Here is a 17774-nt window from a genome sequence, read left to right on the forward strand (position 1 = left end):
GGTCCAATAAACTCCCTTGAAAGTGCTCGTTCTTTGCATGGATCACTTCGCACGCACGTGCTGATGCCGATTTACGCGATAAATAAGCGAATAAGCGGAGAATAATTTTCTCGGAAAAATGAAAAAACGGTAAGCCTATAGCCCAGGGAAATAATTGTTTTGGGCAGGTCCAATAAACTCTCTTGAATGAGCTCGTTCTTTGCATGGATCACTTCGCACGCACGTGCTGATGCCGATTTACGCGATAAATAGGCGATTAAGCGGAGAATAATTTTCTCTGAAAAATGAAAAAACGGTAAGCCTATAGCCCAGGGAAATTATTGTTTTGGGCCGGTCCAATAAACTCCCTTCAAAGTGCGCGTTCTTTGCATGGATCACTTCGCACGCACGTGCTGATGCCGATTTACGCGATGAATAAGCGAATAAGCGGAGAATAATTTTGTCGGAAAAATGAAAAAACGGTTAGCCTATAGCCCAAAGAAATTATTGTTTTGGGGCGGTCCAATAAACTCCCTTGAAAGTGCTCGTTCTTTGCATGGATCACTTCGCACGCACGTGCTGATGCCGATTTACGCGATGAATAAGCGAATAAGCGGAGAATAATTTTCTCGGAAAAATGAAAAAACGGTTAGCCTATAGCCCAAAGAAATTATTGTTTTGGGCAGGTCCAATAAACTCCCTTGAAAGTGCTCGTTCTTTGCATGGATCACTTCGCACGCACGTGCTGATGCCGATTTACGCGATAAATAATCGAATAAGCGGAGAATAATTTTCTCTGAAAAATGAAAAAAACGGTAAGCCTATAGCCCAGGGAAATTATTGTTTTGGGCCGGTCCAATAAACTCCCTTGAAAGTGCTCGTTCTTTGCATGGATCACTTCGCACGCACGTGCTGATGCCGATTTACGCGATTAATAAGCGAATAAGCGGAGAATAATTTTCTCGGAAAAATGAAAAAACGGTAAGCCTATAGCCCAGGGAAATAATTGTTTTGGGCAGGTCCAATAAACTCTCTTTAAAGTGCTCGTTCTTTGCATGGATCACTTCGCACGCACGTGCTGATGCCGATTTACGCGATAAATAAGCGAATAAGCGGAGAATAATTTTCTCTGAAAAATGAAAAAACGGTAAGCCTATAGCCAATGGCGTAGCAACAGGGGGGGCCGGGGGGCCCCGGGTGCAAGGGGCCAGTGGCGGCGGGGGGGGGGGGGGGTGTCATATACGCCTGAAGACACCCGTTCCGCCGGTTACACCGGCGGGCGGGGGGGGGGGGGGTGACAGAAGACCTATGGGCCCCGGGTGCCAGACGACCTAGCTACGCCACTGGCTATAGCCCATGTGTCACCTAGCAAAGCCAGTTCCAATGACTTCTCCGGAAAGCGCTGGTTCGGGACATATATTACTCCGTAGGCAATTACTCGTGCCTACGCTGATTTACGCGATCAATAAACGGATACGCGTAAATCGGCTTTCGAGGAAAAACAGGTAAGGCTATAGCCCATGTGTCACCTAGCAAAGCCAGTTCCAATGACTTCTCCGGAAAGCGCTGGTTCGGGGCATACGTTACTCCCCATGCATTTACACGTGCTTACGCCGAATTACGCGATGAATAAACGGATACGCGTAAATCGACTTTCGAGGAAAAAAAAGGTAAGGCTATAGCCCATGTGTCACCTAGCAAAGACAGTTCCAATGACTTCTCCGGAAAGCGCTTGTTTGGGGCATACATTACTCCCCATGCAATTACACGTGCTTACGCTGATTTACGCGATCAATTAACGGATACGCGTAAATCGGCTTTCGAGGAAAAAGAGGTAAGGCTATAGCCCATGTGTCATTTAGCAAAGCCAGTTCCAATGACTTCTCCGGAAAGCGCTGGTTCGGGGCATATATTACTCCCTAGGCAATTACACGTGCTTACACTGATTTACGCGATCAATAAACGGATACGCTTAAATCGGCTTTCGAGGAAAAAGAGGTAAGGCTATAGCCCATGTGTCACCTAGCAAAGCCAGTTCCAATGACTTTTCCGGAAAGCGCTGGTTCGGGGCATACATTACTCCCCATGCATTTACACGTGCTTACGTCGAATTACGCGATGAATAAACGGATACGCGTAAATCGACTTTCGAGGAAAAAAAGATAAGGCTATAGCCCATGTGTCACCTAGCAAAGCCAGTTCCAATGACTTCTCCGGAAAGCGCTGGTTCGGGGCATACGTTACTCCCCATGCATTTACACGTGCTTACGCCGAATTACGCGATGAATAAACGGATACGCGTAAATCGACTTTCGAGGAAAAAAAAGGTAAGGCTATAGCCCATGTGTCACCTAGCAAAGACAGTTCAAATGACTTCTCCGGAAAGCGCTTGTTTGGGGCATACATTACTCCCCATGCAATTACACGTGCTTACGCCGATCTACACTGTAAAATAATTAACACCCTATAAAGTAAAGAAGGGTGTAAATGTGTCTATAATTCACACCCTTAGGGTGTTCTCTATATAACGGACACCCTAAACATGAGAGTTATAGACAAATTTACACCCTTTTTCACTTTTTGGCATGTAAATTATTTTACAGTGTACGCGATGAATAAACGGATACGCGTAAATCGGCTTTCGAGGAAAAAGAGGTAAGCCTATAGCCCATATGTCACCTAGCAAAGCCAGCTCCAATCACTTCTACGGAAAGCACTGGTTCGGCGCATGCATTACTTCCCCCCCCCCCCCCCCCCCCCATGTAATTACACGCGCTTACGCCTACACTCTAGGAAAAATCCCGTGGAAAACGGGAGTAACTTGGCCGTTAGTCCTAAGAAGGGCGCTTTCGTCCCTCAAAAGACCTAACTGCATGAATGTGCCTGCCGTGTGCAAATTTGTATTTAGTCGCTGGTCGGAAAGAGAGCAAACGGCAGCACGAACGACAACAGTTACTCCCCATGCACTTCGTTGTTTTCGTCCGTGTCATGGAGCGATGCGGCGAAAACACTATTGTCTTTAAATCGTGAATAGTTTGAACTTCATGCTCTGTCTTTTGAACTACATGCAAAGCAGTACCTAGCCCTTTGTGAGAAAATTGCGTTAAACCTAAAAGCTGGAATGTGAAGAGCCATGCCCTTCGTGCGCACACCATAAGTAAGCGATACATATCAAACGCGCAAGTCATTGATAGACAGCTAGATTGTCTTGGTCAATAGTACCTACGTTCATTTCGTTCCATAGAGGTTACGAACTTAACTGAAGCGTTGTGTAGCTCAAATGGGACACGCTAAGCGACATAGCAATTGGCCTTCTCTGTCGTCTTGGGTGCCCCGTTTGAGCTCGTACACGTATACATCGCGTAGTGCCTCAGTTTAGGTCACCTTGAGAATAATCGTGCTGATTTCTTTTCGCAGTCGCTTATGGTTGTAAATTCACTCAACGTTAGACTCTCACTGCATAGCATGCACAAAATGCCGAGTCACTTTTATATTGTCGCACTGGCATTTCGATGATTAACCTTTTCTCAATATCCGGTCCTGTCAACCGACCACCGTGGTGAAGTGGTTCCTGCTTGTTCTTTCATATTCAGACTGCCACACAGACACAGCAAATGCACTGTGGAATTTCTTAAAATTGAATCGGGAGCAGCTCCGGACTTGCATGAGATACCACAACTTGCTCACCAAGAAGATTGCGAATATGGGGAGGTCACGGTCGGCCCACTTATCACTTTGAGCTTTTAATTCCTGCACTTTGCCATTCCATAAATCTTTGGTGTCTCGATGTGTTCCTAACGGTACACCAAGATGACACTCACCTCAGATGCTTCCACTCACGCCTGAGTGGAAGCTCACTCAGGTGTGAGCTTTCACTGCATGCCTTCAAAAACACGCGGCGTTGTTTGCCACCGGCCATGCCACAAGCCGACACACTTATTCAGATTTATATTGCTGCCCGTCATGTCACAGAACTCACGCATAATTGTCATGTACTGCGAAGGCCAGGGGAAAGATGTGCTAAAACGTGGGAAAATAATGATTGTACCAGGGGGAGTGAAAACATTATTCTTGAAACTACATAATAATACCTTGCTTGTGAAAACATGGCTAGAAGAAAGAAGGGACTATTTGCCATAGGGGGCTAACTGTTTGATTTGCAAGAAATCAGAAACTATACAGCACGTTTTTCTAGACAGTTAGAGTGCGGCCTTCTTTTGGGATATTATGCAAAGAACTATTAAAAAAGAATTGCCGTTAACACCTCATGGCATTCGTTACCTAGCCACAGTGCAAGACAGTATACCTTATGACATGTTCTTTCTTCTTGGCCTTCACAGTATCTGGAGAAACCGCATGGCTGTAAGGAATCGTGATATAAATATGAGAATAACAAACTCCTACTTTGCTGAAAATACGAGTAAACTACGGGAAGTGTTTCAGAAATTAGCGTATGACGATGAACTGTTGTTATTGATGGATGCCCTTGCCAAAATGAAAGTTTTGTAATCTCAACCACAAACTCCAAACGCAGCGATGGGAAAGTGAATATTGTCAGATGGTGGCAGCAGTGTGTATTGATGTAATGGCCGATTGTCTGGAAATAAATTTAAAAAAGACCACCGTGGTGAAGTGGAAAGAGTACCTGACTTGTGAGCAAGAGGATTTGAGTTCGAATCCTACTTTCGTGTGCGTTTTTTTCTCAGCTCAGTAAATTTTTTTATTGGGTATAAATGCCTAATTTCATTCATTCCACCTTTGCGGCGCACCGGAAAGAATTACCATTACTCCCGAGGAGCATCGGAAAAGGGCAACTGTTAGTCCTCGGAGTAGGCGCATGGGGAGTAACTGTTCATTTCATGTCAGTTAGTCCCCAATAGGACTAACCTCCCTACCCTTTTTAGTCCTTTTTTTCTTAGAGTGTACTTACGCGATTAATAAACGGATACGCGTGAATGGGCTTACGAGGAAAGAAAAGGTCAACCTAAAAACGACCGGGGTGCCGTGACGCTTTCCGTATTACGGGCAGTCTTGTAGGGATGCAATGAAGCCGCTTCTATATGACTTATATGGCGGTTCCGAGCGCTTGATGGCTGACATGCGGCAGGCGTCTAGGAGAGGAGGCAAATAGGGTTACTATACGAATTCTTGTGCTAGGTTAAAGGGGTCGATACTCCTTTGTGCAGCGATGACACAGTTGAAGAACTGATAACTTTTCATATACATACTTTGGATTGCTCATAAAACACACGGACGAAGGAAAGGACTATAGACTTTACGAGCGCAAACTAGAGAACATTTGGCGCTTCTTACGTCCTTTCTTTCGTCCATGTGTTTCAGGAGCAACCCAAAGTGTGAATATGGTTACGAGTTGGCCTGGTGGGTACTGGGTCTTTCCTGCATAAGGATAACAGAACCTGAAGGTTGGAAAAAAAGAGTGCTGAGCCCTCCGTTCTCGAGAACCTAGTACACTGAAACCGCTCGATACTACCCTCTCTCTCCCATCCAACGCCCCTGCTTACACCAGAATACTTCCTTTCGTGACTCGCCAATTTCATCAGCTATAAGCTCGTATGTCATACCCAGGTATTGAATTTTCTGCTCTTGTTTGGTCGTAAAACGTAACCATGGTAATTGCCAGCGAAGCTAACTGCGTTCTTGGCTACCTTACGGCTATAGGTGCAACTTCTGTAATATCATTAGCCTATAACACGCCACTCGGGCCAAAACTAAGATACGCATGTGTGACATGGGACCCTAAACAATTTAACCTGACAAAAATACTAGAATCTGTTCAAAACCATGCTACCAGGTTTAACCTCTCCGACTACTCGCATAATAACTGCATCGGAGAACTAAAGTCCTGTCCCAGTCAGAACAATAACTTCCTTTGGATACTCTATGGAGATGCACTGCCATGGATATGCACATGCATATGCACATGGATATTCTGGGCGTGTGTCGAATACGTCCTGCAGACGTTCCTTACATGACCGTTTTTGGCCGCCGTGTCCTGCTGACATTCAAGCTTGCATGTCAGCGGGGGACATCATACGACCATTCTGCGTACGTTTTACGGGCTTATGCCAGGTTCCTTTGCGCACTGTTGACCATAATGTCCGTTACGGTTGCTACACACGCCGTGTGACAGATGCGACGGGCAGAGCGCCCACGCCTCGAGAAGAGATACAGTTTGTTCACGCGTTGCATATACGTGTGCGGAAGTGCACCATACTCCTCATTCTTCTAGGCCTTCTGCGAAGCGCAAGTGGCTTATTGAACTAACATAAATTTTCGAAGTAAATTGAGCCAGAAAATTCGCGACGTACGACGCATGCATGAGCTGCGGACATAACTTCGGATTGTAATTCGAATATGCGAGAAATAGTTCTGTTACGAGGAAACTCAGACAAAGCCTCATTGAAGGACACATTTCAAGCGTATGTCAAAAAAGGTCCATGTGGGATAACCTCGAGACATCCGTGGTAGGATATCCAAAACTGGACATGCGGCGGATGTCCTACTTGTCTCCGAAATGGTGCACGGACATTGGGGCACGATTATGATGTCCTCTGCGCAAAGTGTTTCTTGCCTTTCGTCGCAAAGTCGCTCGACTGCATTTTTCATAAATTTTATCACGCATTCCCTTCGCACAACTGCAATTGCCGCAGCTCCTCGTCATTATAGCTTACTCAACCATGCTAAAGCCTTACCCCCCTCCCCTTCGGACCGCAGCTACTATATATTTTTTTTTTTGTGCGCACCTTGAAATGCAGGCATTGTTTTCTTGCCGACGACGCCGTAGAAATAAATTAATTCAAACGCTTTCACAAATTGCTTCTTCTAAGTTGGATTCCACCAAGTAGCGTTATATCTGCCTCCTCCGTTTCATTTCTTTCTCTTTCCTTCTTTCCACATTTTTTTATCTGCACGCTTAATGAACTAGATTGAATCTAGTCGCACCGACAGCTTTGGCAAAGTACAGATACGGAGCAATGCCTCCTTTACTGGATGCCTGCCGCGTTGTCCGGTAAACTCGGTTCCGTGCCCTTTTCCTTTTCTCGTCTCCGCGAAAAGGCAACGAGCGCCTCTCATGGCAAACGCCTGCAACTACAATCACGTGCTGTGGCCTCTGAGATTACCATGGCATCTGTCTCGGAGGCCCGCAATAACGCCACTGCCACATCCGCCGGAAGTTGAAAAGGCAACGAGCGTTGTCTCACGGAATTTAGGCTGAACTAAGAGAACCGTCGCTACAATGGGAAAGCGAACAACGCGGCGGGCATCTAGTTAAAGAGGCATTGGTACGGAGCATAGAGTTTCCTATTTGTAGGAAACTCTATGGTAGAGAGTATGGAGAAGGAGAGAGATGTGGAGGCATCGCAGTTCGCTGCATCGCTTGTGACAGAGGCGCTTCAATACTGAGCGGTTCACTAGCGCCACTGGCGCCCCACTGAAGTAGTGGCCTTACGCCAACCTACTGGCTTTCGCCTGCTTCGGATCTCGAAGGCCGTATTTTAGCCAATGATTTTAGCTGAACAAATAGAACAACTGTGAAACTGCCAGTCAACACACGCGACCATGCACGAAAGCCGGCACATATTTCGTGATGTCTCGACCGCGTTGCACGCAGCTGTTGGCGGCAACTCCAGTTGATTCAGCAGGTGTACTGTAGTCGTGTTGTGGGCCGGATGAACGTGTAGCTGAGAGTGTATCGGCTGTGGTCTCGGAACCGCAGTGCGTCGTGTTATCTTCGGGCTATTTTATTCGGTGACTGTTCTTGTGGCGTGCGTGTTGTGTGCTCGGAAAGTGAATGGAATTGTTCTGAAAGCTCTGCACTTATGCGACGGATCATGAGTGAAGTGGACATTCCCAAGGCATTGCATCTCGTGCGCGAGAAAATAGCGGCGGCCTCTGCGGGCTTAGGTGGCCCAGCACCACGCCTTGTAGCCGTGAGCAAAACGAAGCCCAAGGAGCTCGTGATTGCTGCTTACAACGAAGGCCAAAGACATTTTGGTGAAAACTACATGCAAGAGCTATTAGAGAAAGCAAACAGTGCCGAAATACTGCGCGACTGTCCGGAAATCAAATGGCATTTCATCGGCCGCCTGCAGAGCAACAAGGTGCCAAAACTCCCAAAGATACCAAACTTGTTCATGGTGGAGACTTTGGAATCGCAGAGAACTGCTCATGCTCTTAACGCGGCTTGGGCTGCGAGCGGTCATTCTCCCCTGAACGTCTTGGTTCAGGTGAACACAAGTGGCGAGGAGCAGAAAAACGGCATCGAACCGAAAGACGCGAGCCAACTTGTCAAGTTTATTGTTGGAGAATGCCCGAGTCTAAAGTTCGCTGGTCTAATGACAATTGGCATGGCCGAGTACGACAAGAGCAGTGGTCCAAATCCAGACTTCGTGTGCTTAGCCAAATGTAAAGAGGAACTTTGCAAAGAGTTTGAATTCAGTGCATCAGATGTTGAGCTTAGCATGGGTATGTCTGCCGACTTCGAGGAGGCTATTCGGATGGGAAGCACGAATGTTCGTGTAGGCAGCACCATCTTCGGGCACCGAGAATATGCTCCGAAAACGTAGACGCCAAAAACGGAACAATATCGGGAAGAATCGTGCCTCTGGTCCCTTCTTGTGGCTGTGACAAGTATCACTTTGTAATTGGTTGTTACCCCTTCAACAATAAATAATGCGCCTAGTGCACGGTATTGCCTTTTCTTGAATTTCTCCGTCTTTAGGATTTTATCCTGAAGCTGGCATGTAAGTACATGAGCAACGTTCCAAGAGAGGGGAAAAAATATGGCAGTTTCCTTTATTACCGCAAGTACACAGACACAGACCAAATAATTTCACCGTTATTTCGAGTCCTCTTCTACGAGGCGAGGCTGCTACCCCAGTTATGTGTAAATTTTTTTGGTTTCCAACTGCAAAAGGGGCCACACATGTGAAAGGTTTTATGCAAAATACCTAGACTGGTTCTTTTTAAAGACATACATCTTTTAAAATGTAATCCCCTGCCACTGTAACACATTTCTCATCAATATATATAAGCATCTTTATTCCACTACCACAGCACTCTTGTTTCCTGATTTGTGAGCCATCAAGAAAGTGCTTACAGAAGAATATATATATATATATATATATATATATATATATATATATATATATATATATATATATATATATATATATATATATATATATATTGTCTTTGCAAGAAGGGCTTTCCACAAAAATGCAGCTTCAAAGAACCAGAAAGTTTGAACTCGGTAGGGAATCAAGAGTCAAGAGCAGAAGTTGTGGGGCAATTGAACTTCAATAACTGTTCAATGTAGACTGCCACATGAAGTATTACTGCGCCATGTTGTTGCCTCCAACGAATGACGTGGAATGAAACGTTGTGAATTAAGTACTAAGTAGTTTGTAGAAGTGCTCTGCATTTGCTTTTTCCAAGAAATTCTTGCACACGTCACTGCAGCCCCGAAGCTCTGCTAGTAAAACGCACATTACCTTTGCAATCGCATCCTTCAGCAGTGAGGACGCAGCTATCTTTTACAAAAGCGTTTACACCAGCAAATCTTGCAAATTCTATAAACTGTTCTCTAATAACACAAGTGGACAATGACTCAATGAGATTTCAATCTTTCTTCACCAAAAATTTGATTGCCAAGTGCCGAGTTCCTTCTCTAGAGTTGACTGGTCAGATGCCACCTTGAATAATGCAGCACTTCAAAACAGTTGGATTCAGAAAGATCCATACCGACATGTCAGAGATGCACAATTAACTTCAGACTAGGTATCAAACTTGTTACTTTCCTATATTACATAAATTTATAGAACTTATTAGCTACCTATATAACTCATTCTGTTTGAGATAATGTGACGAAAAATCTATTTACTGAAGCAATGTGGTGAAGTGCATCTCTTCTGTGCAGATTCCTGCGTGCACGCATGCTGGTGAGTGAAGCAATCACTGTTCAAGCCAAAATAATAAAATATCCCAGAAAAAAAAAAAAATCTGACCCAGCCTTTAATGACTTGCATTTGAGAGAGAACAGTGAACGCAGAGCTGTTTTTCATACACTGTTTTAATGAAAGAAATCACTTGAGCAAGATAGTGAATTCTCTAAACCAATACCATAATAAAAATATGTATGCTATAAATATGTTACAAAGTGAGTTTCTTGTACAAAAGTCTGGTTGCTTTGTTTTCACACCTTAGCCTTAGCACACAAGTCCATCCTTCTTTTTTTGTTTACAAGTGCGACTGATCGCTCACATCACACAATGGGTACACATTCTCGCACACGCATGCACACTCGCATAAAACGTGGTAGGAGAGAGAAAGAGAGAGAGCAACATAACTTCTTGTCATATATTCTTGGCGGCTGAAAACAGTATCTCCAGAGGTCCGCAGAACAGACATACACACATCACATAGATTCAAAAACGACACAATCGGAAATGGGTGCAAGTGGCTATGTACAAAAAGCGGGGCTCGCAAAACGCAGCCGCTCCGTGCCCTGTTGGCTCCACAGTAAGTGCCTGCCTAGGTAGTGCAGCAGCATCAAGACAGCTATCGGATAGAGGGATTTGGGGAGGGGATTGCTTTGGAAGATGGAGAAACACCGTTGTGACAAAGTTACAGGGTGTGACTTACCGTAGAAAAACAAAGCAGCGAAAAAAAAAAAGAAGAAAGAAAACGAGGCATGTACAAGTTACTGTCGCGAACAGAAAGGCTGCCTGACCTCTCTGAATGAAGAGGGCTTGGGTCAAGAATGCCTTTGGTGACAGTCATTTAAGCGTTACATCTTGGCACATGGCTAAGTTGATGTCTTTTTGATTGAACAATGGATACTGGTGCCACCTGTGCTGATGGGGAATGAAAGCGTTATGACTGTGAACACAAAAAGGAGTAGACTGCCGCCGTTATTACGCTTAGTCTAGCTCGTCAAAGGGAAATCTCCTTATGCCACATACGCAGAGCAGCCATCTGGCAAGCTACCGACATTATGCATTTATGGCCGAAGTCTTTTGGAACAAAGCTTTAGTGTAGCAAGAGCTCCTTTAAAAAAAAAACACCTGTTAAGATTTGCTTCGCATGCAGGAAATAGAATGCTACGCAGGGCCTTGGTGCTAAGAAATGAGGCATCTACTAGGTCCGCAACAGGGCCTGTTTTTCTAACATCATAAACTGAAGGCATCCTCACCAGACCAGAAAGGAACAAAATGCAGACTCCATTGTAAAATAGGAAACAAGAAAACTCCCTGAACACTTTATCAGGCATGACAACCCTTGAGTGACTACTGATTGACTGACATTGCAAGAGTCCGATAAACTAAAATTAAGAGATTAAAAAAGAAAATAAATGAACGACCAGATGTTTCAACACTTTTACATCCGGAAATCAAGATTACCTTAAAATACTCATGAGTGGAACATCCTCTGTTAATCTTTTGCTTTCTGCATAAGTGAGTAAATGCCAGTTATGAGAGCTCTATAGGTTAACCAAATGGTAAACACCGGTAGTGGGGATATTTAAAAAAAAAAATACTTCAGTAAGCAGCTCTCAACCACAGCCAACCTCGCCACTACTGCACTCGTGACTTAAAATGAGTGCGGATGAGAAAGTATGTATCTTATGCTTTATGCCCATCCCTGGCTTTTTTCCTTTTGCCAATGAGCAGGCAAAAGGAGCTCTTTCAACAGCACCTTTGCAGTTCTTTTTATGTTTGTTTGTTAGCCTAGTGAGCAGAGCACACAGAGAAGTCCAGCTTTCATCATCTCAACTTCACTCATACACACACACACACGCACACATAACACTCAAAAAGTTTTGTTTTGTTTTTTTGTCTCGCGAGAGCGCGCAGCACTAGTTGACACAGTTTTCCAGAACAACAGTCTTGTAGCAGTTCTCTCCTCTTCCAAAGAGTGTCTTCTAGCTTCCAAGAACCAGATGACGATGCTGTCGATCCCGTGGCGTTCTTCGGCAGAGTGAGCATGCATCACACACACGCACACAACACACGCTCAGTCGAGTGGCCTTGAAAGGCAAGGTCCGCACACAATGAGAAGTTGGCTGAGCCTTGCAGGTGCTGATATGTAGGTCTAACAGACGTCATATCCACAGTGGTGTTGAGGGGCAATTGAAAACACATTCAACACGCACAAGTCTTGAGACAAGATATTTCTTCCCAACAGAGATTCACAGCGTGTTTTTGAGTCACAAGGCTACTCGGATGCAACAATGTTAAGTATTCCTCAATTACAATCTAAAAACTGAAGGCCACATTATAAGAAGGAAAAAAGAAATACTACAATATGTCCTTCCACAAAGTACTAGGCACAAAATCAGCTTTAGAGAACTAAAATAAAACAAAATTAAAATCATGCGTACCTTAATATTAAAGTAGGTCAGAGGCCACAATGTTTGGCAGCATTGTTAATTAACCTAAAACAACCCCGCACATGCAATCACAGCTTGCGTTACTTGGGTGAATTATTTTTTGATGATTGTTGAAAGAAAATGGTAAAGATAATGAAAATTATGATAAAGAAATTGACTTGGCCTGTGAACCTCACTCGTCTTCTATGGTGTTAAAACGAGGACACTCGCAGTACAGCACTCGAAAGAGTACCATATTCTTTCTAAAAGACATGCAAAGTGAACTTAAGTAATAAGAAATCTAAGTGGCACAATGACGAGAATTAAAAGCAATAACAAAAAATAAAATTTAACACTGCTGTTTCTATAGGCAGCCTTTCACCTTGTGTCCCTCAAAAAATTCAGAGCACTGTGTACTGCTGCATCAAAGCAATATTAGAAAAACGAGTTCCTTTTTCTCTGACGAGACAGGTAGGACCGAGAGAAAACCGCAGTTCTGACGACATAGCTCACTTTGGTCAATGCTATTATCCCTACACCAACTTCAGCACATGGTACAGAATCATTATGCAAGCAGCATGGGCAGTCAAAACAGTCAGCAGCTGTTCCACAAAAGTTACAGGCTACTAAATCAGTGCTGTGCTCAATGTGGACATCTGGTAAAGAAAGATGGCAGGTATATGCAAAGAAAGCGCTCATTGCATCTTCCTAAACCAAGAAGCCTTGAAATGGCTTTATAACTCGCATATTATTTGTCCTGTCAATAGAATACTTTGTGGAAATTGCAGCTGAGCACTAAGCTGCTTAATGCCAAATGCGAGGCCCATAATTCGTGCTAAGGATCACAGGCCCTTACAACTTCGACACGAGTGCATTGTCAAATGCAGCAAAATGTAACACATTAAGCCTTCTCTTTGCCACTTGGACAGGGCGTGATTTGCTTAGGTGTAAGAAAAGCCAACTGCCAGAGGGCACTGATGACAAGAAGGCAAGTAGAGGTTGAGGGTACCATTTCAATTTTGTGATGTATGGCTATGACCCGCTAATTTGTGTCTCAATCATTGCACAACATTGCAATCATGCACAATCATTGCATAAGAGTGTGGCTGAATAAACGTACACTCGCCAACTGAAAAAATTCAAAACCACAGATTGACGTTTCGGCGCCCAATACGGGTGCCTTGTTCAAAATGAAAAAGGCACGATGGTCCTTATTATATATGTGTCGGAAGATGCAATGCGCTTGCGCACAGCTCAGGGAGGGGTCCCCATGTCCGGTTTATCTTGTTAGTAGTAGATTGTATGCAGAATGATTCAAGGAGCAATCGGGATGATAATTTTTTCTCTCTTTCGATGATAGAAGCCGAATGCCAGTTAATACTGTGTCCAGTCTTTTCGTGATGCTCTGCCAGGGCACTGGAAACTGTGTGTCCTTTGGCTACATCACTGCGGTGCTGCTGTAGCCTTCTTTTAAAGTTCCCCGTCTCGCCTACGTGGCAGTCCTGGCAAGGAATTTTGTAGATGCCGCCCGGAAATTTTTCTTTTTCGAGGCAGTCTTTGACTCAGACAAGTTGTTTTAGCTTGCTTGTTTTAGCTTGTCAGGACTGCCAGGCATGCTACGTAGGCAAGACGAGGAACTTTAAAAAAAGGCTACAGCAGCACCGCAGTGATGTAGCCAAAGGACACATAGTTTCCAGCGCCCTGGCAGAGGATCACGAAAGGACTGGACACAGTATTAATTGGCATTCGGCTTCTGTCATCGAAAGAGAGAAAAAATTGTCATCCCGATTGCTTCTTGAATCATTCTGCATACAATCTACTACTAACACGACAAACCAGACACGGGGACCTCTCCCTGAGTTGTACGCAAGCGCATTACGTCTTCTGACGCATATATGATAAAGACCATCATACATTCGTTCATTCGGAACAAGGCACCAGTATCGGGCTCTGAAACGTCAATTCGTGGTTTTGAACTTTTTCAGTCGGCAAGTGTACGTTTATTCAGCCACGTTCTTTCCTCGCCAGACGAGTTTACGTCAAACCGTAGACTTCATTGCATAAGAGTGCACAAGCACTCTTATCAAGGTTATGTTTATAAATATGCGAGTTTTCACATTTAAAAGTAACAATCATGCTAGTTTTGGTTGCACAGTTCTAGCTAGCCACTTTGGAAGGTAGGATCGATCAGAGTATAAAATTTATGGGAGGAACTTACAGGCAACTGCAGCACCACAAGTCATATCAAACATGCTGTGACACAATGTCCTGTACTCCAGTTACCTGCAAATTCCTCCCGTGAGGTTAACTCCTATTGATACTACCTGAAGACCTAATCAAAAGCAACCAAAAACATCAAAACCAGCACAACCGTCACCTCTAGAAGTGAAAATGTGCACTTTATAAGGGTCCTTGCAGTAAGCCTGTAGGCAGGATATAGCCGGCATGGAGAGCTGCAACCACACAAAGTATAATACATACAGTAAGACAATACAGTGACCTTCAGAACATTCACTGTTACTTATATGCCAAGTTGCACCACATCGTCAAGACTGCTGTTTACTCTCGCTCCCATGTTGGGGCTAGCCAGTGTCACTTGATACCCCCGGCCATGGCATGGCTCACACACATCATCTGGCACGGGAACCACAACACAAGGAATGGATGATGTCCCTGTAGGAGGCGAGAGAACCACTCTGTGCCTTGTGGCCCTTGTGTAGAGAAGGTTGAGACGAGAGTGGCGAGAGTGACCTAAGGGAGGGCTCGGGGGAACGCACAAAGTAGAACATGAGGGGTGGGGGAAGTGGTGGGGGCGATGTTGCGTGGCATTCAGTGGAGGGTTGACACACACCGTCTCCAGACGCTTGCCGGAGGAGGTACCGGGAGAAACCAAAAAGCGCCGCCGCAGCGGGAACGCAGGTTGCCTGCCGAACACCAAGTCGCAAGCACACGCGCAGGCGCGTGCGCCGCGGAGAGAGGAGGTGCTTGATGAAGTCCTTGCTCGCGTCACACGTCCACCGAGTGCCAGTGCAACCGTCATGCTTCCGACTCCCCATTCATTATGGCATTCACCTGGCTCAGCTTCCGAGCCAGCTTGTTCTTCTGGGAGAATTCGTCTTCCTCCAAGGTCTGCAACAGCTGCGTGGCAAACATGCAAATTTGACAGGTTAAATCCAAGGTCTACCACTTTCTATTTAGAGCAAAGTGAATGCAAATGCACAGTGATAATTCGCGAAAGTCAACAGAGAGGTTTAGCATAGCCTTGGTATTTTATGGTCCTGACCGTTCAATATAACCCTCGGCACTGTTCCTCGCCCTGGCTTGCCAAGAAAAAAAATTGATGTTGCCTTTGTCTGAGCCGTTCACCATAAGTGATATCTGACAAAACATGGCAGCTGTGACAAGACCTGGTCGCTTTCGGTGGTGCCTGCAGCACAGCAAAGCATGGTGTTGATTTCCATCTCTTGCTGACGGGTCCAATGCGGACACCACAAGGGGTGCAGACAAAGGCAAATTCAAAAATGTTTTCCTTGATAAACCAGGCAAGTAACAGCTCAGAGTGATATACTAAATGATCAGGACCATAAAAGTCACCTCCCTGTGAAATCTGAGCAAACACAAAACAGTGGTAAGAGTGATATATTTAAACAAGATCACTTACTTGATCTGTGTATTTGTAGGCATACTTGTACAACTCGTGCAGAGCCACATTTGTGTTGAACTCATGAGCGTGAAGCTGCAAGGAAAGCAAGAAACAAAGGAAGCATTACAATTAAAGCTGCCCTATTGTCAATAAGGTTCTTTGTCTGTCTGTCTATATAAGAATGCTAAACAAGTAGATAGGATGGGTGTAAGTGTGATATTCGACGTACCCTAGATTCTTCTGCCAGCATGGCATTCATGTCTTGATCGCTGATGGCTGGCATCATTTTGATGTCTTGATAATACCTGTAACATATTAAGAAAAGCCACATTAAAGACAAGTAGCATAAATGCAAGAGGAAAGCAAACTTGTGATGGACCACAAAGCAGGCTCTATACTTTTGTTAAAAAGGAAGCATTAGCTCAAAGCCAACTTGGCTCTCCTGTCCTATTCAAATGCACCTGGAACACAGAAATACTTGCCCTACGTAAACTATTTGATTATTTAGATTAAATTCATTGCATTAAAGAAAAGTTGTGAAATTATACTCACTGCTGAAAGCAAAATTTTGACTTAGGATGTGAATTCTTTAGCAAAGGTTGTCAAAAAAATAAAATTGAAGCTCAAAGTTTGCACAACTTAAAAAAACAGTAAGCAAAGAAAAAGAAAACGGATATATTTATGAAAACTAAATTGGAGCATCTGAGCATTTCACTAGTTTACAGTTGAGGTGAAATAGTTACATTGATGACTGTATTTCAAAAATACTATAAAATTAACCATATTGTGCAGAGCAGTGCAAATATAAAATTTGCATGCCCTTGGACATCTCAATGAATTCATTTCACAATATTGCAATACCTGTTTTCACTGGAGTCCCAGACTTCATGCTTTTTCTTATTGTTTGTTAGCTTTTATTAATGTATGAGAAAAAAAATTGGTCCAAATAAAGAATTTGGTTTGAACTTTGTCTTTCAAACACAACAAACCTCATCATAATCAACTCAGAGAATACTGATCGAAGAAATTTCTCTGTTTCGATGTGTTTCGACAGAAATTTCTTAGGCAAAGCTTCCCTCTAAGCAACACCACCTTAGAAAGCCAATACATATACCGTGCCACTCCAAAAATTTTTACTGATGCAGGCATGTTCTGCAAACAAAGCTTGTGCACCATCTACTAAATGATTATACGTCAGAACAACCTGACCGGTTCAACAATGAAAATGTGCGAGCATGTGCAAATACCTCTCAACCCAGTCCTTGTATATGGGAATGTCCTTGGCATACAGCAGCTTGCTGCTAGGGGAGTCCTTGCCCAGCCGGTGGTCAGATGTTGAGCAGGCATCCATGAAAGTCTGTGCCACCACTGACAGGCATGAGTCCACTATGTTGGACTTGACTATGTCAAACACAAAGTTGGGGTTCTTGATCAAGTTCACCCAGAACCGCAGGGGAAGGCTGCAAAGTGAAAGAAGAAATGGACTCAATGGCTGCGCTTATATTCAAAACCAGGCAGCTAATACTAACATTTGGGAGCTCACATGACTCCGGCCTGCCATACTGTATATCAAATTCTAATAGATATGTGTTAAAAGAAGGTGTATGCGCAAGAACTGCTGGTGCGATATGACTGATACAATTAAATATGCATTTATAGCCCAAGTGGTATCTCAAGCGGTAGCTATGATAGGAAGAAACTACAACTTTGGAACTGTAATGCATACTACCATCGTGAACTGCACAAATGCTGCCGATTTTG

The 17774-nt window shown here is 44.2% G+C and overlaps 2 protein-coding genes across 4 annotated transcripts in view; one reads left to right on the top strand and one right to left on the bottom strand.

Moving 5' to 3' along the window:
* Positions 1-7504: 7504 nt before the first annotated feature.
* On the top strand, positions 7505-8692 carry LOC139060590 (pyridoxal phosphate homeostasis protein). Its single transcript, XM_070539732.1, has one exon. It carries the CDS (start codon positions 7821-7823, stop codon positions 8565-8567), a length of 747 nt encoding a protein of 248 aa, XP_070395833.1. The 5' UTR covers positions 7505-7820; the 3' UTR covers positions 8568-8692.
* A 1362-nt stretch (positions 8693-10054) lies between these two features.
* PlexA (plexin A) overlaps positions 10055-17774 on the bottom strand; it is a 385856-nt gene continuing 378136 nt past the window's right edge. For all 3 annotated transcript variants that reach the window (XM_070538955.1, XM_070538957.1, XM_070538958.1), the window contains 4 exons: positions 17261-17473; positions 16243-16318; positions 16032-16106; positions 10055-15508 (listed from right to left, as the gene is read on the bottom strand). In XM_070538955.1, coding sequence (XP_070395056.1) covers positions 15407-15508; positions 16032-16106; positions 16243-16318; positions 17261-17473 — 466 coding nt within the window. In that variant the 3' untranslated portion in view covers positions 10055-15406. The remainder of the gene's footprint in view (positions 15509-16031; positions 16107-16242; positions 16319-17260; positions 17474-17774) is intronic.

Source organism: Dermacentor albipictus, chromosome 5 (assembly GCF_038994185.2).
Source record: "Dermacentor albipictus isolate Rhodes 1998 colony chromosome 5, USDA_Dalb.pri_finalv2, whole genome shotgun sequence".
Taxonomy (NCBI): domain Eukaryota; kingdom Metazoa; phylum Arthropoda; class Arachnida; order Ixodida; family Ixodidae; genus Dermacentor; species Dermacentor albipictus.